Source organism: Muscardinus avellanarius (assembly GCF_963383645.1).
Source record: "Muscardinus avellanarius genome assembly, chromosome: 11".
Lineage (NCBI taxonomy): Eukaryota > Metazoa > Chordata > Mammalia > Rodentia > Gliridae > Muscardinus > Muscardinus avellanarius.
The window spans coordinates 112610433-112636753 of record NC_137797.1 but is presented as its reverse complement, the minus strand read 5'-3'; the positions used below and the strand labels follow the sequence as shown (position 1 = coordinate 112636753).

General features: G+C 41.0%; 1 protein-coding gene across 2 annotated transcripts in view; it reads left to right on the top strand.

The window, feature by feature from the left end:
• Positions 1 to 8070: 8070 nt before the first annotated feature.
• KRAS (KRAS proto-oncogene, GTPase) overlaps positions 8071 to 26321 on the top strand; it is a gene marked incomplete at both ends in the record, with an annotated part of 29176 nt that continues 10925 nt past the window's right edge. Inside the window, 3 exons of one of the 2 annotated variants that reach the window (XM_080705211.1) lie at positions 8071 to 8187; positions 21934 to 22112; positions 24031 to 24190. In XM_080705211.1, the coding sequence (XP_080561337.1) occupies positions 8077 to 8187; positions 21934 to 22112; positions 24031 to 24190 (450 nt within the window). The remainder of the gene's footprint in view (positions 8188 to 21933; positions 22113 to 24030; positions 24191 to 26321) is intronic. The other variant, XM_080705210.1, reaches the window with a different exon arrangement.

The following is a 26321-nucleotide window of genomic DNA, read 5'->3' as shown; positions in this document are numbered from 1 at the left end:
CACCAGAACCTGCTGCTGGGTCAAGAAGCACCGTGATTCCTGGGCTGAACTGCAGTTCCCTGGCTGGTGATGAGCTCTTTTCCTAAGACGTCCTCACTTCTGCAAAACAAACGCTCAGACTGGCAGTGCTCTGGGTGTGACCTGGCATTTCATACCTCATATAGGCCCAGTATTCAGTTCCCAGCGCCACACAAGCACGCACATGCAGCTCCATAACATAAGGGTAGGCCTGTCATTCTGGCTCTAACTCTATTTGTAGAAGAGGATTCTGTGGAAGGGAAGGGTCGGATCAAAAGGTTGTGCACACAAGCACACATTTACAAAGCTGCCTTTCTGGAAGGGTCCAGCAGCGGAGGGTGATGGCAGACAGCAACCCCAGATCAATTTACTCTTCATGTTGTCTCCTGTCCCCTCCTCCCTGTGGCCACAGCACAGGGCTGTGCACTTATTCTTGGGACAGCATGGAAGGGGAAAGCAGGTGCCTATTTAGCACAATCCCAGACAGGAGGAAGAGGGCAAAAACCGAGAAAGGCAGCTAGGAATGAAGTATCTAGGTCAGGCTTCTCAATGTTCAGGACCACCTGGTCTGTCCATCCCTAGGAATTTGCATTTCACAAGCACAGCAGGTGATTCAGGAAGTGCCTCTCCTGGAGACTGCATGGGAGGGCCACACAAGCCTCTCCCTCTTCATGCCACAGGCCTTGTAAGATGTGTGGGGCACCAGGTACTGGGAGAACATTATATCTGCAGCTCAAAGAGAAAATGAGAGTGTGCCATGTATTTGGAATTGTACAAAATACATCTGACTTATACATAAGAATGCCCGCAAAGCAGTTGGGCCCTGTGGCACACACCTGCAATCCCAGCTACTTAGGAGGCTGAGGCAGGAGGATCAAAAGTTCAAGGCTACCCTGGGCAATTTAGCAAGATCCTGCTTCAAAGTAAAAGATATAAAAGACTGAGGGTGTAGCTCAACCCCCAGTCCTGTGCAGGAAACCCCCCAAAACCAAGAATATCCAAGAAGTAGCATATAAAGAAGTAAAAACTTAATGTTTAACAAAAATTCCTTGTGCAATTATGTACCAGATATTTTTCTATACTCCACAGGGTATGGTTTATCAGAAAGTGACCTGAGTTTAAAAGCAGATTTTGCCCAGGCATGGTGGCGCACACTTGAAATCTTAGCATTTGAGAGGCTGATACAGGATGATCAAGGTTTGGGTTCAGCCTCAGCTACTTAGTGAGGCCCTCTGCAACTCAGTGAGACCCTGTTTCAAAATAAAGAAAAAAAAAATAGGGCTGGGGGTGTAGCTCGGAGGTAGAGTGCCCCTGGGTTCCAACCTAAGTACCACAAAATAAATAAATAAATAAATAAATAAATAAATAAATAAATAAATAAAAGATGGACAGGAGGTTTAATGTACTCTAAGAATTTACAGGGCTCAGAAGGAAGGTACATAGATTTATTTATTTGATATTTCATCTTTACCAAATGCCTTGTGTTAGAGAAGTGATGCAGGCACTGTAAATTTAGCAGTAAATAAAACAGCCAAAAATCTCTGCCCTGTGGAGCTTATATCTGGTTTAAGAAACAGAGAAATGCCTGGAGGAGAGGGTGGAGTGGGACCCAGAGGGAAGTGCTCCAGGATCCCTGCACGGGATGTGTCGATCATGGTGTACTCCTGGAGTACGTGAACCACAAAGAGGAATAGAAATGATGCTAGTAAAGAAAAAACACAAGAGATAAGAAAACAAGGTAAATAAGATAGTATATTACAAGGTGCTAAGGGTTATAGAGATAAAGTAGGAAGATAGTATTTAAAAGGTAGTGAGGGAGAGTTCTGGTAGGTATCACAGATGATCTTTAAGATAAAGACCGCATTTAAGCTGGGTGTGGTGGTGCACTCCTGTAATCCCAGGACTGGGAGGCTGAGATGGGAGGATCCCAGGTTCTAGGGCAGTCTTAGCATTTAGTGAGGGAGCAGCACACAGTGTGACCTGCAGGGCTCTCCACGCTCTAACTGCATGAATGCTTTCTACGTTTCAAAACAGGGAGAACTATTGTAAGGCCTGAGTTGTGTAATGATGACAGAAGATCATAGGTGCAAAACACCAGCAGCCCCTTGTCCTTGAATAAGCAGTTAGCCTCCCCTCCGTCTCCTGCTCCCACTGGCACTAGAAGCAGAGAAAGGAAGCCAAGCATTGGAGGAAAGCCTGTTAGCAGACAGCACTGGAACTAAAAATAACTGTTTTGTTGGTTTCTTATGTGGGCTGGAGGGACAGAACTGGAAGTACCCTCGGATGGATGCTGGTTTGAGGGGGCTCAATATTTAAAACTTTCCCCAAACTTTCCCATACTCCACAGGGTATAGTTTATCAGAAGGCGACCTGAGTTTAAAAAGCAAATTTTGCCCGGGCGTGGTGGCGCACGCTTGTAATCCCAACATTTGGGAGGCTGAGACAGGAGGATCCAGGTTTGGGGACAGCCACAGCTACTTAGGCCCTTTGCAACTTAGTGAGACCCTGTTTGAAAATAAAGAATAAAACATTGGGATGAGTGTGTAGCTGGGAGGTAGAATGCCCTGGGTTCCATCCTAGTACCGCAGAAGAGAACAATAAAAGCAACTTTCTCAGCAGACTCTCATGTACTTCATTAATACAGACTCGGGGGTTTTAATTGCCCCACTGTTTATTTCGGTGCTGGGGGTTGAACCCAGCTACACTCCCAAACCTAATTATTTTTCTTTTCTTTTCTTCCTTCCTTTCTTTCTTCTTTGTATATGGTGCTGGGATTTAACCCAGGGGCATTCTATCTCCGAGCTGCACCCCCAGCCCATTTTTTTTTTTGAGACAGGGTCTCACTAAGTTGTAGAGAACCTAAGTAGCTGAGGCTGGCCTCGAACCCAGATTTTCCTGTCTCAGCCTCCGAAGTACTGGGATTACAAGCGTGCACCACCATGCCGACTTTATTCTTTATTTGGAAACAGGCCTCCAACTACTTGAAGCGGGCAGTGAATCTGAAGTCCTTGTTTCAGACTGGGATCACAAGTGTGAGCCACCATGCCGGGTCCCACTGTTGAATGTCCTAATTCCGTGAACGTTCCCTGATTAATCTGTCTTCGAATTCATGTTTGAAAGCCTGCAGATCTGTGCTGCAAAGGGCACTTCTACTTCAAAACAGTCCGCTTTCTGCTTGGCTTCCAGGGGGTAAATGTGAGGTGGTGTACAGAGAGGCTTCGTGATGACCAGACAATACACAGTAAAAAGGCCTCCCCGGGGCCCCAACCCCAAGTTTAGCGAAGAAAGGTTTCCACTTGTCCCTGCTGGGCCGGTGTCCCGCCGGCCAGGTGGACTGTGGTCTCCCGCAGGCAGCAGTGGCACGTTTATTTACGCGAAGTAAACAGGGGTAATGGAGTGTATACCCGTGCAGGCCATCAGTGGGGTGGCAGGGTGGTGGGGTGTAGACCCTACAGCGGGATCTCTCGGTGGGATCGCGCAGCATCCCCACCCTGAGGTCCTGGAACCCAGGCGAGGGGGCGAGGGAGAGGGCCGGGGGGCGGGGAACAAGGCTGGGTGGAGGTCAGGACCCGAGGAGCCAGGGGAAGGAGGAAGGTAAGGGAGAGGGTAGGGCAGGCGGCAGCGAGGGAGAAGGCCATGAGGGCGAGAGGGAGGGGTCAGGGCCCGGGAATAAGGGGAGGGCGAGGGGGTGGGAACCAGGGCAGGGGGGGCGAGGGAGCTAAAGACCTGGGCATGTGGGGGAAGGCCAGGGCCGGGGGCGTGGCGGAGAGTACCTGCAATCAGTTCCCTCAAAGCCGCGCCCCTCCCCCGCCCCCTCCGGGCCCCCCCCCCCCGTTTCTCCCGCAGTCACTCAGCCCACCCCCGCCCTCCGATCCCCTTCCCCACTAACACCCTCTCCCAGCCCACCTCCCGCCCTCTCTTGCGCGCTCCCTCCCTCCCTGAGCACTCCCGCCCCGCCCTCCCCGGCGCGCTCCCGCCCTCCCCGGCGCGCTCCCGCCCTCCCCGGCGCGCTCCTGCCCTCCCCGAGCACTCCCGCCCCGCCCGCCCTCCGCGCTCCTTCCCGCTGGCTCGGAGGTGGAGTCGAGCGCCGATCGCGTCGATAGCCCCGCCCTCGGGCCGCCGGCCGGCCGGACGCATCGGCGGCTCGGAGCTCGGCTTCCCGGCGGCCGCGGTGGTGGCGGCGGCGGCGGCTGTGGCGGCTGCAGAGGCGGTGGCGGCAGAGGCGGCGGTGGCGGCAGCGGCAGAGGCGGCGGTGGCGGCGGCAGAGGCGGCCAGTTCCCCCGTCCCCGCCATTTCGGACGGGCGGCGAGCGCGGCGCGGGCGCGGAGGGAGGCGGCTCCAGGTGCGGAGCGAGGTAGGCCGGCCGGGCCTGCGGTCGGGGCCGGGCCGGGGTCCGCGGGCTGGGCCGGGGTCCGCGGGCTGGGCCGGGGTCGGGTTGGGGTCTGGGCAGGCCGGGGTCGGCGGCGCCGGGGAGGGCGAGGCCGCGCGGCCGCCTGCCCGCCCTGCGTCCCGTCTCGGCCTCCGCCCCGCTCCCACCGGGCAGGCCTCGCCGCGGGCGGGCGGGCGGGCGGGCGGACGGAGGGCGCCGCTTTGTGACAGCCGCCGGCGAGGACAAGCCCGCCAGCCCGCCTCACCCTGGGCCGCCCGGGCTCTGCTGTGGTCGTCCCGGCTTTGGGGCTCACTGCCCTGCTGCTGCTGCGGGGCGTCCCGGCTTTGGGGCTCACTGCCATGCTGCTGTGGTCGTCCTGCCTCTGTCTCTCCCGCACTGCCGCTGTCCTGCAGACTCTTCCCTCCCAAGAGTTCATGGCAGCGTCACACGATTTTAAAAACCGATTTACAATCCCTACTCGGGAGGCTGAGCAGGTGGGAGAATTGGAGATTCGGGGACAGCTAACCTAGGAGATCCTGTTTCAAAACAACCACAAAAATAAAGGGCTGGGGTGTCGCTCAGAGGTAGGATGCCCCTGGGTTTAGTTAGTTCCCAATACCGCAAGATAATAAAAATAAAAGAGGAGTTAATTCATAGACATCGGCCAACTCACTACCTGAAATAAATTTAGGCCTGTGTATTAGTTGAAGTGCTAAGCCACCTTCGTTAGACCTTGCTACCCATCAAAGCAAAGGGGTTAAAACCAGGTATTTTCTAATGTCACACAATATGTTATGTTTGTAATGGAAAAATCTTCTAAAAAGCAGTTATAAAAAGACTAAGACTCTGTGTAATGATCATTTCAGAATTAATCGTATGACTGGTTTCATTCTTAAATGACTGAGGTCCAAAATGCAGACTCCTGCATGTGATATGGACTATAGAAGTCAGTTATGTTTGATACCAGTGTGTTGACTTTGACTGTAGCCATCCACAGGCATACTTGGTGTTATGAGATGGTAGGTGGAAATTCAGTTTTACAACACATAAATGTGATTTTTTTTTCTCAACAAAATTTTAGGTTCTAGGTCCATTTACATCTCTTGCTTGTGTGTGTGTGTGTGTGTGTGTGTGTGTGTGTGTGTGTGTGACTCTGTGTGACTGAGGAGATCCTTTCTGGCCTTCAGTTAGATTCCTTTGAAACCCAGTTCCTTCTGATGGATATACTTCTTTTAAAAAACCTGAGTCAAGGATTTTTCCCCAGCCACAACCACAGTCTAAATTAAATAAATAGATCAGGAGGTGTGTGTCTGGTCACACATACCCAGTTTATGTCTACAATATATCCTAAGCTAGGAAACTTTGGTCTTAAGGACATCTTAACAGGAAGACCCTCAGCAACTAAGATCATGTTTTTTTTTAAAAAAAGTTTAATATAAGAAAAGGGCTGGGGTATCATTTAGGTTCTATCCCCAGTACCAAAAAAATTATTAAGGTTGTCAAAATATTTGTTTTAAGTTATACCAATATTTACATATTAAAAAGCAAACTCAAATTCATTAGAACTAAAAATAATTCATTATTTGATGATATAAGACTTTGAAAAATAACTTTCCCAAAGCAAACAAAAATTAATGAAATGAGTGGCATTGTTTTATACTTTTGCAAATCTGTTTAACTATGTGTTTTACTTAATAGGAGATATCTGTGTTCTCATATCTGCATTTACATTCAACCTTGAAAACTACCAGACACTTTTGAAAGAATGATAGTGAAAAGTCTTAAGAACATTAGTATTATGAACACAGTTTTGACTTGTCGTGCCCCCTCCCCCAAGTCTTAGGGACAAACTCAAGGGGTTGTAGACTAACATTTGGAGGGATGAAGCCAGCAGGGAGGCAGAGGACATGTTTTGACGTGATCTTCTTTATCCCATTTGCTGTGGCCTGCATTCAGAATGAAACCTAGGGCACACAGGGTAAGAGGTTTGTGCAGTGATCAAGGACAGGTGGGGCAGAGTGGGAGGAGCTGTGCTCCACCTACATGGTACCACGGTTTTCTAGTCTTTCTAAGGGTGCTCAGGGTAAGGTGGAGGAAAATGTGCGGGGAAAAATTACCCATTTTTTTTTTTCCTGGTGCCTTTTGGGATAATTCTTGGTCTTCAGGAAGTTGATTGCTACATGTAGTTAGTGTTTATCTAAAACACATTCATAACTACTTATTCTACAATTAGTAATTGTAATTGTGCATGTGCCATTCTTTCTGCATTTTACTTATTTGTAATATGGCAGAAAGAGATAAAACTAAATTCTATTTCAAAAAATTCAAAATAGCTAACTAAAAGGTAACATTTTATTTTCTATTTTGTGATCTTTTAATTATACATTGTCAATATTTATTGGACCTGTTGAGAATGTACCAGTTGCAGAGTCAAAGGTGAATTTCTGAGAAATATTCACTTACTTTTTTTTTTTTTTTTGCAGTATTAGGGATTGAATCCAGAGGCATTCTACTTCCGAGCTACACCTCCAGCCCTATTTTTTATTCTTTGTTTTGAAACAGGGTCTCACTAAGTTGCAGACAGCCTCACTAAGTACCTGAGGCTGTCTAAGAACCTTCGATCTTCCTGTCTTAGCTTTCCAAGCACTGGGATTACAAGCATATACCACCACACCCTGCTAATTTTTTTTCTTATTAAAGCAGTATTTACTCTGAATTTAATTTATTTTACTTGTATAAAAGTGTTGTTTTTCAGCACTGATATTTAGGATCATCTGTTATGATTAATGGTCCTAATCCAAAATTCTCTTTGTTTTTCCTTTGTTTTTCTCTGCAGAGTATTTTACAGATTAAAATGTCATCAGATACTGTCCTCATCTTCACTATCTAAATTTATATTTTTTATCACATAGTCTAACTTTGGCACTAGACCCTCATCTGATTCTCACTACCTGCCTAAGAGAACTACTCTGTTGATGCTTTTTAAAGATTTTCTAGCCTGGCATTGTGGTAGCACACCCCAGTAATTCCACTAATGGGAGCTGAGACAGAGGTGTAATGGGTTAGAGGGCAGCCTCAGCAATGTAATGAGACTCTCAGAAACCGATCAAGAACCTCTTTGAAAACAAAAAATTAAAAAGGGACCGGGAGTGTAGCTGGCAGGTAGAATGGCCCTGGGTTCAATCCCCTGTACCACACACACACACAAATAAGTGAAGGTTTTCTATAGGTGTCTCCAGCAGAGACACTCTTAGCATATTCTAGAGACTTAGCATATCCAGCACTGACTCCTAGAGCCAGAGCCACCCAGTGACACTGCAGATGGAGTGGGAATAGCTGTCAACAAGTTTGTGTGGGTGTCTATAGGCTTGTGCTGAGTGGAGCCATAAGTCCTGTGAGAGCCATCAGCTGCTGCAGAACTGCAGTCTGGCTGAAGAGACGGTAAAAGAACCAGTTGTGTACTCTATGCGTTTTTCCTAAATGTTGATGAAGGAGTTTGTAAATTAAGTACAGTTCATTATAATCCACATTTGTAGTCAACTGAAGTATTCATCATTGAATTTCAGAGTACCTTATAATTTTCCAGACACAGGTGAGTTTGTGTTAAAAGGTATTGATAAGAGTTAACCTCATGTGTGACATATTCTAATTTAGTCACATTTCCATTTTTATTATAAGGCCTGCTGAAAATGACTGAATATAAACTTGTGGTAGTTGGAGCTGGTGGCGTAGGCAAGAGTGCCTTGACGATACAGCTGATTCAGAATCACTTTGTGGATGAATATGATCCTACAATAGAGGTAAAAAAAGGGGGGGTGTTCTCTGATCACATTTTTGAGTACCTATTTTAAAGCGATTATACTGAAAGTTATCTTCTTATCTGAAGTGTCCTTGGGTTTCCAGGCTTTAACTGAAGGTATATGTAACCATAGATCTGTGGGGCTCTACTTCTGGAGACTATTAAGGTCTGTGACATTCACTCTGATGCTTAAGTGTCCTTGAGAGTTTTGTGTCAGGGTAAAAATGTGAGTTTGTATTTTATCTGTACCCCAAAATAACTCTTTTGAATGTAGCTTTTGTTTTTATGTGTTTCTTGGTATTTTGATGTTATATGTGGAAGTCAGATTAAATTGTACTGGTGAAATGTAGTCATTTGATGGTTGGATATTTTTTTTTTTTTTTTTTTTTGCGGTACTGGGGATAGAACCCAGGGGCATTCTACCTCCGAGCTACATCCCTAGCCTGTCTTCCCTCTCTCTTTCTTTCTTTCTTTCTTTCTTTCTTTTTTCTTTTTTCTTTTTTCTTGTGGTTCTGGGGGTAGAACCCAGATGCTTTCTACCTCTGGTAGAAAGCTGTGCTCCCAGACCTATTTTATATTTTATTTGGAAACAGGGTCTCAATAAGTTGCTGAGAGCCTCACTAAGTAGCTGAGGCTGGCTTCGAACCTGTGCGATCCTCCTGTCTCAGCCTCCCAAGTGCAGGGATTACAAGCGTGCGCCACCACGCCCAGCTTTACTCTTTTATTTTTGAAACAAGGTCTCACTAAGTTGTGGAGAGCCTCACTAAGTAGCTGAGGCTGTCCACAAACTGTGATCCTCCAGTCCCAGCCTCCTGAATGCTGGGATTACAAGCCTGCGCCACCACACCCGGCTTGATGATGATGATTATTTTTTTTTAAAGATCTTAGTATTTTTTCCCTCAACATTTAAGTAATGGGACTTACAGTTACTTGGTGGTTTTTATTTTGTTAGTTTGTTTTTGGTGGTACTGAGCATGGAACCCAGGGGCCTTGTACCTCCAGGCTATAGCCCAAGACCTATTTTATATTTTATTGGGAAATAGTGTCTCACTAAGCTCTGAGGCTGGCTTCGAACCTGCAATCCTCCTGTCTCAGCCTCCCAAGTACTGGGATTACAAGCGTGTGTCGCCACACCTGGCTTACTTGGTATATTTCTGAGAGCTCATTCTTGGCCTAAGGTGTGAGTTATGGTGCAGTTGAACCACTACCAGTCCTTCCTTTTACTTTGCAGTCCTTTTGTTTTGTTTTGTTTACTCAAAGGAAGTGTTGATTGTTTTTTAAATACAATTTGATTAATATGCTTTTCAGGATTATTTTCAGGTTTTTTTTTTATGACTGATGAAAACTTCCAAAGTAAAGGCCCATGGCAAAATGGTAGAACACAGGCCTGGAAGAGACCAGGAGATTAGGTGGTATTCCTTACTGCCTTCTGGCAGCACTGGACTCACATTACCCCTAGCAGATGAGGATTTATCTAATCTCAAAGTCCTGAAGGAGGTATACTCTATACTGTCCCTATTAACTCATTCTCAGAAGATAATTGTTAACATATTTCATGCATAATCCAAAGCTTCATGTTGGATTTAACATCAGTGGAGGTGAAAATAAATATATCACCCTGTCTGTAAAATAGCTGTATGTTGTTAGATTAGTTCTTAGACATCTTTGCCCTAGTTTAAGCCCTCTTCATCCCTCGGTTTTACTTTTATTCTGATGTACCAGTTCCTAAGAATCAGTTCTGAAGAATTTCCCAGATCTTAGCCTAAGTCCTAAGCTGTGGCGTTGAGAGCAGGTCTGAATGCCCTGTTAAAGTCTGAGCTGTGTCTTGTCTTGAAGAAAGACCTTGCACTGGGGTGGGTTCTGAGGACACTGGTGGCCTTGGGGAAAATGTTGATGCATGTTAGAACTTCAAGGATTGATTAGATAGCTGTTCCTAAGGAAATGTCAGATATTTTTGGTTGCACACACACAAAAATGGAGAAATAATGCTTATTTGCAAAACTTTGATTTAAACATAGAAGCAACTTTCATTTGTCTTCTGTGTTTAAGAATTTGGATTAGGAAAGGGAATAGTCTAATTAAAGTGGACCTCCTAGGTAATAGAATTTTTTTTTATTTTATTATGGTACTGGGGATGGTACCCAGAGGCATTCTATCTCTGAGCTATGCCCCCAGGCCTATTTTTTACTCTTTATTTTGAAACAGGGTCTCAATAAGTTGCAGAGGGCCTCAAAAAGTAGCTGAGGCTGGCTGTAATCTTGTGATCTGCCTGTCTCAGCCTCTCAAGTACTGGAATGATAATAGAATTTCAATATTTACTTTTGACAGGTCACTTCAATGCTGTACTATAGTTTGGTTTTGGTTTTCCTTTTGAGGAAGATTCACCCATTTTGATCTGTATTCCAAATCTAAGGTTAGTTGGTCTACTCTCCCATTTATATCAGAGGTAAAAGGAAGTTTTACCTCTCTGCAGATTAAGCCTGGAAATTTTCTTGGGATTTGGAAGATGATTTTAGCATAACTGCTTTCCGTCTTTCTGAAAACCTGAGAGATTCCATTATGCTCTTTTCTTATCAGAAGTCTTGAATGTTCTACTCATGCATGTAGCATGAGGCTACAGGTGTGCAAATATATAAAATAGAGAAGGAAACCTTTTGCTCAACATTTTCAAAAGCAGTATAAATCTTGAAGAAATAAAGCTAACCATTAATCTGTTATTTAAGAGGAAGGTAGGAAAAGTTTATAAACTTACTCCTAACTCTGATTATGGGTTCTTCCTTGACTGGTTATCACTGATAACCTGTGAACTTTGAAACAGACATTCCCTTACCTCTAGATTATCACTTAAGGCTGAGACAGGAGGATCATGGTTTGAGGACAGCCTCAGCTACTTAGTGAGGCCCTCTGCAACTCAGTGAGACTGAAAATAAAGAATAAAAAATAGGACTGGGGGTGTAGCTCGGAGGTAGAATGTCCCTCAGTTCCATCCCCAGTGCTGAAAAAAAAAAAAAATTGGTTATCACTTATCTTCCCGGTTACTGTGAGTTGCCCACAGAACTGACACTTGACGGAGTTTATAATAAAGGCAGAAGAACTGAGTAATTTAGTAGAAAGTTGATTGGATAAAAATGCTGGCTCCAAGTTATTATAACAAGCTAAAAAGGAGGATAGCAGGCTTCACTGCTGCTGTTAGGTTTTGATTGCTGAATAATGTGGTCAGAGAGAAAATTAGGGCATAGACTGACCATTTGGAATTCTTATCAAATTTCTATTTTAACATAGAAAAAAATTTTAAAAAGTAAATGAGTTAACTCTGTAATTTATTTAGAATTTGCAGTGCATTCCGCTATGAGGTAAATAGGGAGAACAGTCATTGTTTCTTTCATTTTCTAGAATGAACTCTACAAGGCTCTAAGTCACCTGAGGAGCCAAGCGAGTGGGTGATGGGGTTTGAATTTAAGTTTTCTGAAAATGCATGTATGTCCACTAAACCTCATACAACTTTTAAAAAGTGAAAGTTAGTGGTCTTTCAAACTAAGAACTTACTTAATAATGTAGACTATTTCAGATTTATCAAGAACTTACTTAATAATGTAGACTATTTCAGATTTATCAATATACCAAAATTTGTCATTAACTTACTAATAGCAGCTTTATGGTGGAGATACAGAATTAGACACAACACATAGTGTTTATATTTCAGCTCTGGCCATGATAATCACCTTGATTTCTGTTCTAAAAGGTTTTATTTTTATCTTTTATGAAATCTGCCAAAAAGTTTCAATATAATGAGAAATCTTGTTAGTGGGGCAAGATGATTAAAACTCATAGCAAGCTGGGTTTAGAGCGCATGCCTGTAATCCCAGGACTTGGGAGGCTGAAACAGGAGGGGGTCACAGTTTCACAGCCAGCTTCAGCGACTTAGTAAAGCCCTCCACCACTTAGAGTATGATAAAGTAGGGCTAGGGGTGTAGCTCAGACGTAGAATGCCCCTGGGTTCAATTCCCAGTACCACTGGAATTAAAAAAAAAACAAAAAGAAAAAACGGAGGAAAAAACATGCTCATAGCAAGTCCTCAAACATATTTAGTTAGAAATACATGCTTTTATAGTTTAGAGGTCACTTGTTATCCAAACATATTCCCTGAAATGTTTTTGCCCAATGTAAAATTTAATGGAAGAAAAAAATCTTGTCTTAAAAAATTATAAAGATCAGCAGCCAGGCGTGGTGGTGCACGCTTGTAATCCCCGCACTTGGGAGGCTGAGACAGGAGGATCGCGCAGGTTCGAAGCCAGCCTCCGCTACTTAGTGAGGCTCTCAGCAACTTAGTGAGACCCTGTTTCTAAATAAAATATTAAAAAATTGGGTCTGGGAGTATAGTCCGGAGGTAGAAATCCTCTGGGTTCCACCCCCAGTACCACACACACAAAAAAATTATAAAGATCAGCTAATCAATTAGCAAATGCACATTGAGTGTCTGTTGCATATGTGTAATGTGTCTGTAAAAGTGAATATAGCTGGAAGTACTTTTCTCAGGCTTTCTTTCTTTCTTTCTTTCTTTCTTTCTTGTGGTACTGGGGGTGGAACCCAGGGGCATTCTACCTCAGAGTTACACCCCAGCCCTATTTTTTTTTAATTCATTATTTTGAAACAGGGTCTCACTGAGTTGCAGAGAGCCTCAATAAGTAGTAACTGAGGCTGTCCACACACTGTGATCCTCCGGTCCCAGCCTCTTGAATGCTAGGATTACAAGCATGCACCACCATGCCCGGCTTATGCTCTACTTCTTTGACGTCTGCCTACTTTGGTTAATGTGATGTTTATAATTCAGCCCCAGTATTATGTGCTTTGATGAAACAGTTTCCTGCACAGTAAGGAAGAGTGGATTCATAGCTGAATTGATATGTTCCATCTGAGTGCTTTGAGCCATAGGGTATTCATTACCAAGACTTATTATTCTTTCTTGTTCATTGTTTCTTCATATAACTTATAGAATAAGGGTATTTATGTTATTATAATGTTATAGAAGTAGTAAACCAATATAGAATAGAGGTATTAGGACACTTTTATGTAATACTATACGCTATTATTTTCCGTGTATATATGCATATATATGGTCCACGAGGGTGGCCACGCTTACTGGAGGCCATTATCTGGAGACGTTTTTGGTTGTCACAACTTAGGAGGTGCTGCTGCTAGCGTCTCATGGATCGGGGAGAGGCCGAGGATGCTGTTAAACCTAGTAAAGTGCCCAAGATAGCCCCCACAACAAAGAGCTTTCTGGCCCCAAACGTCACATTCTGAGGTTGAAACCCTAGTATGTGTTACCATAGCTTTAAGCCTCTTGTAAATTGTCAAGTTCACGTCCCAAGGTAAATTTTATATTAGTTTTCAAAGATGATGTAGATTTAAACTCTACTTTTTGTAAAGTAATATGCACACATTAGCTTACTCTGTCGTTCGATGAAAATTCTGTTTTTAAAATAAGATATACACAGCAATTTTGTAAGTGCATTTTTCTTTAAGGTTGTGGCTAGCTTGTTTCCCTTTTGTGAGTGCCCTCTACTGGTAGCTTACTTGCTTTTAAAATGACAATGAAATCCCAAGTTTGGATATTTTTTATATTTTAACCTGTGGTTATATCAACTTGTAAATATATTGACTGTGTAAAAGTCCTATTTACCATAATTGAGTTTTAAATATCAGCTTTGCTCTGCTGATGTTGAGGTAAAGATGACCCTGTGGACTAGGTAGGCCTCACTACCTAGGTGAATAGATTTCACTAGAACACAGGTGGCTTTCTTGAGTACTGATTGAACTTGCTCTGTCAGGTGGGTCTGAAAGCTGCAGCCTGCTCTTGGGATTTCTTTGTGTGTACTCAGGAGCTGTTTTACAGTGTAAAGCCCTCTGTGGTGTGGTGTGTAGGTCCTGTCAGGAGGACTTATGTGGATATGGCAAGTTAGGAAGGTTCACATTCTGTAGGTTTTTATAGGATTGTTAGCTAAGTTGTGGAGCACCTAATTTTTAGAATAACAGAAAATAGAGGTGCTGAATTTAGAATAACTTAAGTGTTTACTTAAGTATTTATAGTGCTGGCATAGTGGCATAGGCTTGTAATCCCAGTACTTGGGAGGCTGAGACAGGAGAATTGCAGATTTGAGGATAGCCTCAGCAAGTAGTGAGACTCACATCAACCTAGTGAGACATTGTTTCAAAATAAAAATAAGAAATAGGGCTGGGGTGTAGCTCAGAGGTAGAATGCCCCTGAGTTCAATCCTTGGTACAAAAAAAGTAATTATATAGACCTGGATTTCCAAACTTATTAGATCTGTATTATTCTGCCTTGGATTTTTATGTTTACAGAGCATTAAAAACTTGCAAATGGAAGTGCATAATGGAAATAAGTAAAAGGAAAAAGTGTTGTGGTTGGCACCTCGGGAATGTCTAGTTTTAACAATGTAGCAAATTTCCTTAATTCTGGAAATACTACTCAGTGTCCTGTCCTCTTTGTCCCGTGCAGCATTCCCCAGGGCTGGGGGTATGCTGAACAGACTGTATCCCTGCCTCATGAAACTTACTGGACTACACTCTATTTTGAAAAGCAGTATTTTAGGTCAGTGATCCGAGGCTCTATACTTTTAGGAGAGCACTAAACTTCCTGCATCTCAAACTTTATTGTCTCATAGTGCCTAGTATTATGGAAGTAATATTGTGATCTTAGTATAATAAAATGAGTAGTAAAATCAAAATATTTGAGAGGATTAAGGAAAGGCATTAGCCAAGTACCTTAGATAATTTTTTCAACTTTGTATTTTGAAAAATTTCAAGCCAGTAGAAAAGTAGTAAAGACTAGTGCAGTGAGAAGCTATTACCTTGAACCTAGATCCCTACTGCTCTGCCGTAAGGGCTTCCTCTAGATCCGTATGTATGTTTTACGCGAGTATATACACATATGACTAGGTGTTCTTTACTTTTGCTGAACTGTTTGAGAGTAAGTTATACTGTTGAACTTCTATCTTCTAAGACAGATCTGTATCCTGCCTGCTGTGTGAAATTCTGTTGGAGCATAACTACGCTTGTTTGTTTATACCTGGTGAAAGGTTGCATTTGCATTATAGAGTTGAGTAGTTTTGACAGAGACCAAAACTCTAAAATATTTAGTGTCTGGCCCTCTACAGAAATTGTTTGACAACCCTGTTCTAGCAAGAATATGTCCATGTATAACCACAAGACGGTGATTAAATTTAGGAAATTTAACATTAATGCACTACCTTACCTAACAGTCCATATACCTAATTTGTTAGTTCTAAGAAGGTTCGTCTAGCAATTCTTTTCTTTTCTGATCCAGTATGAATAATTAGTTGTCATGTCCCAAAGCTCTTGATCTAGAGCAGTTTCTCAGCTTTTCTTGCTCTTTTATGACTGGAGCCTTCCACAGAATTCAGGCTTGATGTCTTGTAGACTGTTGGATTTCAGGCTAAATCGTTTTGGCAGGAACACTTCGTAAGTGGTGTCCTTCTCATTGCATCATACCAGGAGATGGAAGATGCTGGCTTGTCCCATCAGCGAGGAAGACACTGAGGTTTGTGGTCAAGGCCATGTCTGTCAGATTCTCCTTGTAAGATTATCTTTGATTTCTTAATAACTGATTAGGACTCTGAGGAGGTACTTTGACACTAAGTAGCCTGTCCTCTAGCATGTTTGCTTCCAGTAGAATGTAGTGCACTACACTGGTAATTTTTGTCCGAATAAGTTACTACCATAATGGCTGCAAAATGGAACCACTCTACATTAACGTCACCTCTACATTAATTAATTGGCATCTGCTATAAATAAGGGATCTCTTTCCTTTCTTCCCCTTATTTATGCGTTAGGTTTGTTTTATTTGTGTCAGCAAGACTCATGGACTCCTCAGTGTGTTGAAGTCTCTTGCTGTAATTACTGATTTGGGTGCTTAGGTGTGTTTTCATGGCCAGGAGAATCCTGTCTATGCTGGTCTTCCAGCCTTTTGACGTGCCGCCTCAGGTTTTCGGCTCCATACTTTCTAACAGTGTAGTCCACACCATGGATTTAGCCATCTGACCAAGGAGCCCTGTTCACTAGTGAGGAATAGTATTTAGAAATCAAGACGTAGATTGTTCCTGGGGTGCCAGTACTTCTAGACCCTTTTCAACGCAGAAAGCTAGGAAGTGCATGTTTTTGAAAAATTTTGAGTTAATTCCTCAGTTTCTTCCCTGTCTTTTGCCCAGAGTAAGAATTCATTTCATGGTGTATACTTCTAAAGTTAAACTACACAAGTGAAATAAAAATGGTATGGTCAGTCTTAAATTCTGGTTTTTCTAGTGTTAGCTAAGTGAACATATATGGAGTGAATTCACATGAGGTTAGCTTCCTTACTTGTTGAATTAAGAGTAAATATTTTTCTTCCTTGAGAAAAGTAGAAATTCCTTCTCATTTCCATAGTATCCTAAAACTTTAAGGAAAACATTTAGTAAAAGACTGAGCTATTTGGGTACATAAAAACACAGTATCTTTACAAGGCAAATGAAAACCAGGAAAGCTCTTTGGTTCATATAATGGGAAGCTATTTTAAATATGAATTAAAAGGCAAACATCCAAGTAGAAGAAACAATTAGCTAAAAATATAGTGGCCTATCTATCAAAACAAATGCAAAGTAAAACACGTGATACCAATATGTAAAAAACCACGTAAGTCAATGATATAAGTCTAAACAGTAAATAACATGTTACACCTTCATATTGGCTAAGATTAGAATGATAACTATCCTGGAAAGAATGTGGATAAATGTGCACTCTATTATAGGGTAAATTCTTACAAATTTTGTGGAAATATGTATCAAAACTTAAACTATAGGTAATTCCATTTCTTAGAAGTTATCCCAAGGATTTAATTGGATTAATATTTAAAAAATATATATTTTTTATATGTATCCACGCATACAGGAATGTTTATTTCAGTGCTACTCATGATTTTTTTTTAATGGAAAAATCCATTATGTCCACCCATGGAAAGAGAATGAACTAAATGATGGTGCATCTATACAAGTTATATTATACAGTTATTGGAAAGGATTGGGTAAATGTATGTGTGCTGACAGTGGAAAGTGTTCACTAGATAAGTGAAGCTGGGTCACAGCACAGTAGATTGATATCTGTCTAAAAATGAGGCTCAGTCACTCTGTGGTGCTTCTAGTTTTGATAATAGCATGGTAAGGGAGAAGTAAATGTTCATTTTGGAGAGAAAAAATGGGTATTAAAGTATTATAGACTGTTAGATTGTTTCCTGTTTCTTTCTAAAGCATCAGTAAACTGAATAATAAAACTATGTTTTTGGATTAAAGAAATTGACATTAAGGTCAAATGGAGTAAGAGATGCATAAGCATGAAGTTATATAGCATTTATGATAATTAAGATTGGATATAAAATTATTCCACAACACTACATTATTACTTGACCTAAGGCAGCAGCCTGAGGGAGAATGCCCCATGGTTTCAGCAGGTTACAGATTTGTGTTCATAGCATTTTTATTTTCAAAATCATTATGCAGATTTTTTTGAGTTTATTTGGATTTTTTAACCAATCATAGTTTTACCTCTTGGGAGTAGTATACATTGTATCTTCTCTAATCCTAAGCTAATATTCAGTTTTCTCATAATTCTGAGTATTCAGGACTTGGAAAATACATTTTATTTACTTTATCCTTACTTTTAAAGAATGTCTTAATTTTTAGTTGAAAATTCTGACATGAATGATGGTTTTATATGTGCATACATCTCATGGAGCATTTCCCTCTGTCCTACTCCCTCTCTCCCCCCTTCCCTGCACATGTCTTTGAGATTGGTATTGGTAGTTTAATATATGTATGTACATAGAATTATTTCAACTGTTACCTTCTTTTTATGTCTATCTCCTTCCTCTCTTTCCTAAACCCCTCCATCACTCCATTGGAGTCTGCATTTCTATCTGATGCCACCCGTGTTTCCGAATTTTTATCTTTTCTCACATATGAGAGGACACAGCTATTGCATTTTGAGGCTGGCTGTCTCACTTAGAATAGTATTCTCAGGTTCCATCTATTTCCCTGCAAATGATATAATTTTGTTCTTTATGGATGAGTAATATTTCACTGTGTGTATGTGCCAGAGTTGTGATCCGTTCATCTGTTGATGGACATTTAAGTTGGTTCCATAATTTGGTTATTGTGTATTGTGCTGTTATAAACATAGATAATGCATGTATTGCTATAATGTCCTGATTTCAGTTCCTTTGGAAAGATGCCTAGAAGTGGTGTAGCTGGGTCATATGGTGGTTGCATCCCCAATCTTCTGAGAAATCTCCACACTCATCTCTGTAGTAGCTGAACTGGTTTGCAGTTCTGTCAATAGTGTATAAGAGTTCCTGTTTTCCCATATCCTGTCCAGCATTTATCATTATTTGTGTTCTTGATTATCATTCCATTAGAGTTAGAAGGAATCTCAGTGTAGTTTTGATTTGCATTTCCCTGATTGCTAATGATGTTGAACATCTTTTTATATATTTAGTAGCCACTTATATTTCTTCTTTCAAGAAGTGTCCATTCAATTCAATTGCCCATTTTTTGATTGGGTTATTATCTGTTTCTTTAGAGTTAAGTTTTTAAAATTCTTTGTATATTCTAGATGTTAGTCCTCTATTAGAGGGGTAGCTGGCAAAGATTTTTCCTATTCAGTACACTCTCTTTTTAGACACTTGCTAGTTTCCTTTGCTGCACAAGAAGCTTTTTAATTTAATGCAGTCTTGTTTTAATTTCTTGAGCTTTCAAGGTGTTATTGAGGAAGCTTCTTCCAGTACCTATATGTTGGAGTGCTGGTCCAATTACTGTGCACCAATAAAAGGGAAAAAATTCCGTCATGAGAACGGATTTTTAATGTCCTTGCTACCTGATGGTAACAAACATCTCTCATAACCATTGATTTAGCTTTCCTTCTCTGCAACCAGTCCAGCTCTGTCATAGTTGGGAACAGTTGACCAGTTTTCACAGATTGTTTCAACTATAGATGTCCAGGGTTTTTGTTGTTGTTGTTGTTTGTTTGTTTGGCACTAGGGATGGAACCCAGTGGTAGCATCTGTGTGGCCCTGAGTTCAATCTGTAGTACCAGAAATAAATGCATACATACATAAATGAAAGCTAAAAAAAGAAATACATTTAGTATTCCATCTAGTTTCAAGGAAGAAATAATAAGCAAGGGATAACTCTTTTAAATTATTTCTGCCAAGCCAGGTGGCCAGGTGATATACACCTGTAATCTTAGTACTTGGGAGCCTGAGACTGAAGGATCCCAAGTTCGAGGACAGGCTCAGCAATTTAGCAAGCCCTATTTCAAAATAAAAGGTACAGATACAGTGCCCCAGGGTTCATCCTCAGCTTAAAAAAAAAAAAAAAAGCCATCAAAGACAGTAGCCTCTTAAAATATTCTGATGTGCATATACCACCAGTTTTAAAATACATGTATAAATACCTTTACACAACTGTATACACCTGTTTCATTGGGATCATACTCTGTCTTTGTATTCTTCTTATTCTCTAAGCAATATTTAAAACATTTTACAAAAAAACATGATTTTTAATACCTCCCTCTCATGCTCTTTCTTTCTCAAAGGATAGATGGTCCATAAAGTAGTTCATGGATGAAGGACATTTAAGTGCTATGGGCCATGTGTGGGATGATAAGTAATAGACGTTAAGCCCATTGTCAGGCCTGCCTGTCGTTCCACAGTTCCATGTTTATTTCACCATCCCCTTTCCTTAGTTTTTGAGCATTTTTGGTAGAGTATGTGAATTTTTTGGTGGTACTGGGGGTGGAACCCAGGGGCTTTCTACCTCTGTGCTATACTCCCAGACCTATATTATAATTTTATTTGGAAACAGGGTCTCACTAATTTGCTGAGAGCCTCAGTAAGTAGCTGAGGCTGGCTTTGAACCTGCGCGATCCTCCTGTCTCAGCCTCCCAAACATGGGGATTACAAGTGTGCACCACCACGCCCGGCTGAGTATGTGAAATTTTAGTAGCAAATATCACTCAAAAGTCAGGAAGCTGGGCGTGGTGGCACACACTTGTAATATCCCCCCTCCACAACACACACACACACACACACACACACACACACACACACACACACCCACCCACCCACCCACCCGGCTTGGGAGGCAGAGACAGGATCGCTCAGGTTTGAAGCCATCCGCGCTGGCTTAAGAGACCCTGTTTCCAAAATTTAAAAAGTATAAAATAGGTCTGGGAGTGTAGCCCGGAGGTAGAAGGGTTTCCAGGAACCCCAGTACCATCACCAAAAAAAAAAAAAAGTCAGAGGAAAAGCGGGTTTCATTTTAAGATTCTTGTAAAGCTACCCGCCCTCCCCCTTTTTAGTGCTAGGCTCCAGTCCAGTCCGGGAAGCCTCTAGGAAGTGCTCTGCTGCTGAGCTGTGCACCCAGCCCTCCTCACTCGCTTGGCACTCACTCGACCTTGGATAGTGTCTTAAAATCTCTTCTGTCCCTGTTTCCTGGAGACCCCCAGGACTTGCAGATGGAAGAGTTGTACCCTTTAAGCTGTGGCCTCCGTGGCAGTGAGGTATTGTTCCCAGGCATTTTAGAAATGGATGGGAGCACTAGAATCCCATTTGTTGACTGTGCTTTTCATTTTCCTTTACTATAAACAAGGTAGATGCATGCCAGCTATTTGTAAGTCGGTTATTTTATCTAAGCATCTGAAGTAATGGAGATTGCAGTAGAACCATCCTGTTTTTGTCATAATTATTTTAAGTAGTTTTGTTACCAGTATATGCATTTGAATTGTTGAATTTCCACATAACACCTTTTAAAACACATTTTTTGTGGTAAAATAACCATAAATTTTTATGCCATAGTCATTTAAGCGTATAGTTTAGTTGCAGGCAGTACAGTCATGGGTTGTGTAACATCACAGTGTTGTATAGCCACTAACACAACTAGTCTACTTTCAGAACTATTTTCATCATCTCAGACTAACTCAGTATCCATTAAAGAGCAATTACGCAATCCTCCATCCTTGGTAACTTCGTTCTCCTGGTGTCTGTATGAATTTTCCTGTGCTGGTGTTTCATATAGGCAGAATCATGTGATATTTGTCTTTTTGTGTCTAGTTTATGTTACTTAGTGTAATATTTTCAAGGTTCATCTATGTTGTAACCTATATCAGAATTTCACTACTGTTTTTGGCTGGTAATACTCCATTTTGTATATTTACTATATTTTGTTCATCCATCTGTTGAGGACACTTAAAGTTGTTTCTTCATTTCTTCATTTTAGCATTAATAAATAAGGCTGCTGTGAACATTGGTGTACACATACCTGTTTGAACCTCTGCTTTCATATCTGTTTAATACCTAGGAATGAAATTGTTGGATCAGATGGTTACTGCACCATTAGCTTATTAAGGAATTTCCAAGCTGTTCAGAATGGTCATACCATGTTACATTCTCACCAGCATGGTGTAAGGATTCCATTCTATCTCAGTTTTGATTTACATTTCCTGCTTATGATGTTGAACATATTTTCATATGTTTATTAACCATTTGTCTATATTTTTTAGAAATATCTATTAAAGTCCTTTGACCATTTGTAATGGGGTTGTCTTTTTTGTTGTTGAGTTTATGTAACACCTTTTAAAAAGGTATACTATAATAACCCAGACTGTGTTTCTCCCTTCTCAGGATTCCTACAGGAAACAAGTAGTAATTGATGGAGAAACCTGTCTCTTGGACATTCTCGACACAGCAGGTCAAGAGGAGTACAGTGCAATGAGGGACCAGTACATGAGGACTGGGGAGGGCTTTCTTTGTGTATTTGCCATAAATAATACTAAGTCATTTGAAGACATTCACCACTATAGGTGGGTTTAAGTTGAATGTAGTAAATTGGCATTGAGAAATAATTGTAGCTTTCATTTATTGAGTCTTTGCTAAGCACCATGTCTGTGTTATCTAATTTAAAGTTTATAATTTTTGTGAGGTAGGTAATCTTCCCATTTTACATATGAAGCTCTTAAGGATTAGAGCAGTTGAATAAGCTGTCCATATTGCATAGATAGTACTAGTACAGGGACTGAAACCTCTGCCTGTTTGACTCCAGAACTTTCTGTATGCTTAACTATTTTAAATGAGAAACAAGGTTCATCTTTTTAGATACATCATAAAAGTAAAAATCATAAAATATCAAAAGGTGATTTTAGATGGTGTGCATGAAGGATCTTAGAAATCATGTATGTGTAATGTAGAATTTCCTGGATAAACAGTGACTATGTATATATGTTTTAAAATACAATTTGAATGTTGTAAAAAATTGAAGAATTAAGCCGGGCGTGGTGACGCATGTTTGTAATCCCAGCATTTGGGAGGCTGAGACAGGAGGATCGTGGTTTATGGACACCCTCAGCTACTTAGCCTTTACAACTCACTGAAACCCTGTTTCAAAATAAAAGAATAGAAAACAGGGCTGGGGTGTAGCTTGGAGGTAGAATGCCCCTGGATTTCATCCCCAGTACCAAGGGGGCAAAAATTGAATTAGAGTAATTGCAGCTTTTAAAAAAAGAATCTAAAAAGAGCATAAAAGTGACGACTAAAATAATGATTATTTTAAATATATTTTATATGCTAGTTCCTGGAGAAGTTACTATTTTCACAAACCTGCATATTAAGTAGATACTCCACTCACTAGCTGCGTCAATAGCCGTGAGGTAGCCTCGTTAGGAAGTTTAACATTTTATTTAAGAGTATGTATGTAATATGTTTGCTCTGTGGCCCAGTAATAGAAAAAAAGAAATGTGGGTGTTTGATAGTGGTAGAATGTTCTTAGAGTCATAGGTGAAATTTGTTAACCTTCCAGGCTTACTCAGCTAATAAGCAGAAGAACTGGGGGTTTGAACTGATCCTGACTCTTGTCTCCCCGCTTCTCCTGTACTGAGTCTTTGACATGCATGTGAAATTGTGAAAGAATGTCATTTGAGTCCCAGTTTAGAGTTCATGCACATCTTTAGTTGAAAATTAGCAGCATATAGAAGGGAGTAAGCAGCGTAGTTACTTGGTTCACATGGAAGTCAGTCTTTCCAGTCGTCAGATTCAGAGAAGCACAGTACCCCATCTGTGGTCTCACTTACGCTCAACTGTGGTCTGAACGCATTAAATGGAAAATTCCAGAAATAAACAGTTTGTGTCAAGTGGTTTTGTTACAGTGGGTTATTGTAATTGTTCTGTTATTGTTACTCTTTTACTAACCCTAGTTTACCAATTAAACTTTATCATTGATATGTAGATGTAAGACAAGATACAGGTCAGGTTTGGTGTGATCCAGGGTTCTAGGAACCCACTGGAAGTTGGAACACACATAAGGGGGCACTACTGACATGTGAATGCAACTGTAATATTGTTAACTCATATTTTGGCAAAAATATCTTTAATTGTGTACATATTTAACCACATATACATGTTTCTAAGATTATATTTTTTAAAAATAGGCACAGGACTCTTGGTCCGAAATTTTTCAGTACTTTGTTTAATCATTGTGATGTACCATCATACCAGCCTGTTAGAATGTAGTTTTAGTGTACTATGGATATTTCATCTTTTAAGAGCTGATAAAGTTTCTGTTCAAGAGGGAAGGAAAATAAGAGAAACAAGGAAAATTATTTGTGGTAAAAATTAAGAATTAAATGAAAATTATTTTGCTAAATTTCAAGCAAATAGTTGCAGACAGTTTTTGAAGCATTTTTGTGTTACTAATGCCTCTGCCATAACTTTTTTTTTCTTCTCTAGAGAACAGATTAAAAGAGTTAAAGACTCTGAAGATGTACCTATGGTCCTAGTAGGAAATAAGTGTGATTTGCCTTCTAGAACAGTAGACACAAAACAGGCTCAGGACTTAGCAAGAAGTTATGGCATTCCTTTTATTGAAACATCAGCTAAGACGAGACAGGTAAGTAAAACTGGAATAAACCAGACCTCTCTAAAGTCTGCCAAGTGATTTCCTGACACCCTAGTAGCACTGTTTTGGAGCAGGGGGCAAAGACACAGCAGGCGCACATACCTGCTAGCATGATACTTCTGTATGTTACGCTGCTAAATGTCATCTGTTAGTTTTTCTTTCAGTTTTACTAAAGTAGGAAATAGAACACTGTTTATTTGGTAAATGATTTCTTCTCCTTTTGGGGGGTGGTTTGTGTGTGCTACTGGGGCTTGAACCGTTGAGCTCAGGGGCATTCTACCTCTGAACTATACCTTCAACTCATTTATTTTGAAACAGGGTCTCACTAAGTTGCTGAGGTTGGCCTCAAACCTCTGCTCCTCCTGTCTTAACCTTTCAAGTGCTGGGATCACAAGTGTGTGCCACCACGCCTACCAAGACAAGGCTTCTTCATCCCGTGTTCGTAATATCACTTTCAGCTTTGTTTGTTTTTCTCATGTTGAAGTTTTCTTCAACTCTCTTAGCACGTTGTGTGTTTAAGATTCAAGAAATGTGGAAAGTTTTTCAGTTAGATATGTAAACACAAAGAACAGGGCAACACATTTTGAATTTCATGTTTTAGAAGCACCTTTAAGAGTATTGTCAGCCATATATGGTGGTACACACATTGATTCCTGAACTTGGGAGGAGTCAACGAGAGGATTGCATATTCAAGGCCAGCTTCAGCACTTTAGTGGAGCCCTCAGCAACTTGGACCCTGTTTCCAAGTAAAGAAGGGGGGCTAGAGATGTGGTGCAGAGGTAAAATGCCCCTGGGTTCAATCCCCAGTACCACACACACACAAATAATAAAGAATAAAAAGGGCTGGGGGTAGCTCAGGTGAAGTGCCCCTGGGTTCACTAACACATGTGCACACGTGAGAACACACACACACAAAGAAAGTTAGTAGAAATTCTGTTATTCATTCAGTGCATTATTCTGACAAAAATTAATGCCAAATATAATGTGAAGCTTGTTTGAAAAATCATCTTTTAAAAAGGACTTTTTCTGTAGGTAAAATAAAAGTAATTTCAATTGATGTTACTTAATGTATTTGTGTAAAATAAAAGTTTAGTATACAGTAAGAAATCCTAGGAAGGCCAGGGCCAGTGGCTCACACCTGTGATCTAGTACTTGAGAGGCTCAGATGGAAGAAGTATAGGTTCAAGGCCAGCCTTAGCAACTCAGTGAACTCCTGTTTCAAATTAAAAAGTGACAAAAGGCTGAGGGTATGGTTTGGAGGTAGTATACCACAGGTTCAGTCTCCAATACCAAAACAAAACGTCCCAAACAAAGAACAGTAAATTCCATTTTAGGTCTAAATTCTGTTTCTGTCTTTGGGATTAAGATAAATTTCTGGTGTTTAATCAGATACAATTCCTCTTCTTTAGCGCTGTTTTTAATACATGATGATTAAAGAGTAAAGGAAGACTTGGTATATATAACTTCACTTTGCTTTAGAAGATCTAAGATTGCATTCAAATCCAGTTCCAGGTTCCAAAGCCTGGGGAGAGGCTTGTTTCTTACCTTCTTTTTATTGGTCCTCTCTGACCAGTCTCCTTGGTTTGCCTCAGGAAATTAGGTGCTCAGAAAACATGATTGTAATATTTGTAACTTTTTCTGCCTAATATTGCTTTTGAAGAAATTCAAGTATAATATTAAAATTTTTTATTGAAAACATGTGCAAGCTTACTACCTGGGTTCTTCCATTATTAACATTTTATTATACTTGAATTATTTGTAGCTTTTTAAGATGCATTCTAGACTAGGAAACATTCTAGTTAATATTTCACAAAGAAAAAATAAACACAAGACACCTAATATACAGGGTTGCAGTGGAGGGTTGCTTCTGGTACTTCAATGTGCATACAATCAGCAGGGGTCATGGAAGTCCAGTTTTAACTCAGCGACTTAGGGTTCTTCCCTTGTAGCTGTCTCCTAGGCGATGCTGGTTATCCACAGCCCACACTTGGAGTTGGAAGGCCACAGGACAGGAAGGGAAATGTCCTGGTCACCCATCCACAGAGCTGCTCACTAAACAGGAATGGCCCCTTTCCTTGGTAGTTACTGCCTCAGAAATGCTCATTTATAGCCGGGAGTGGTG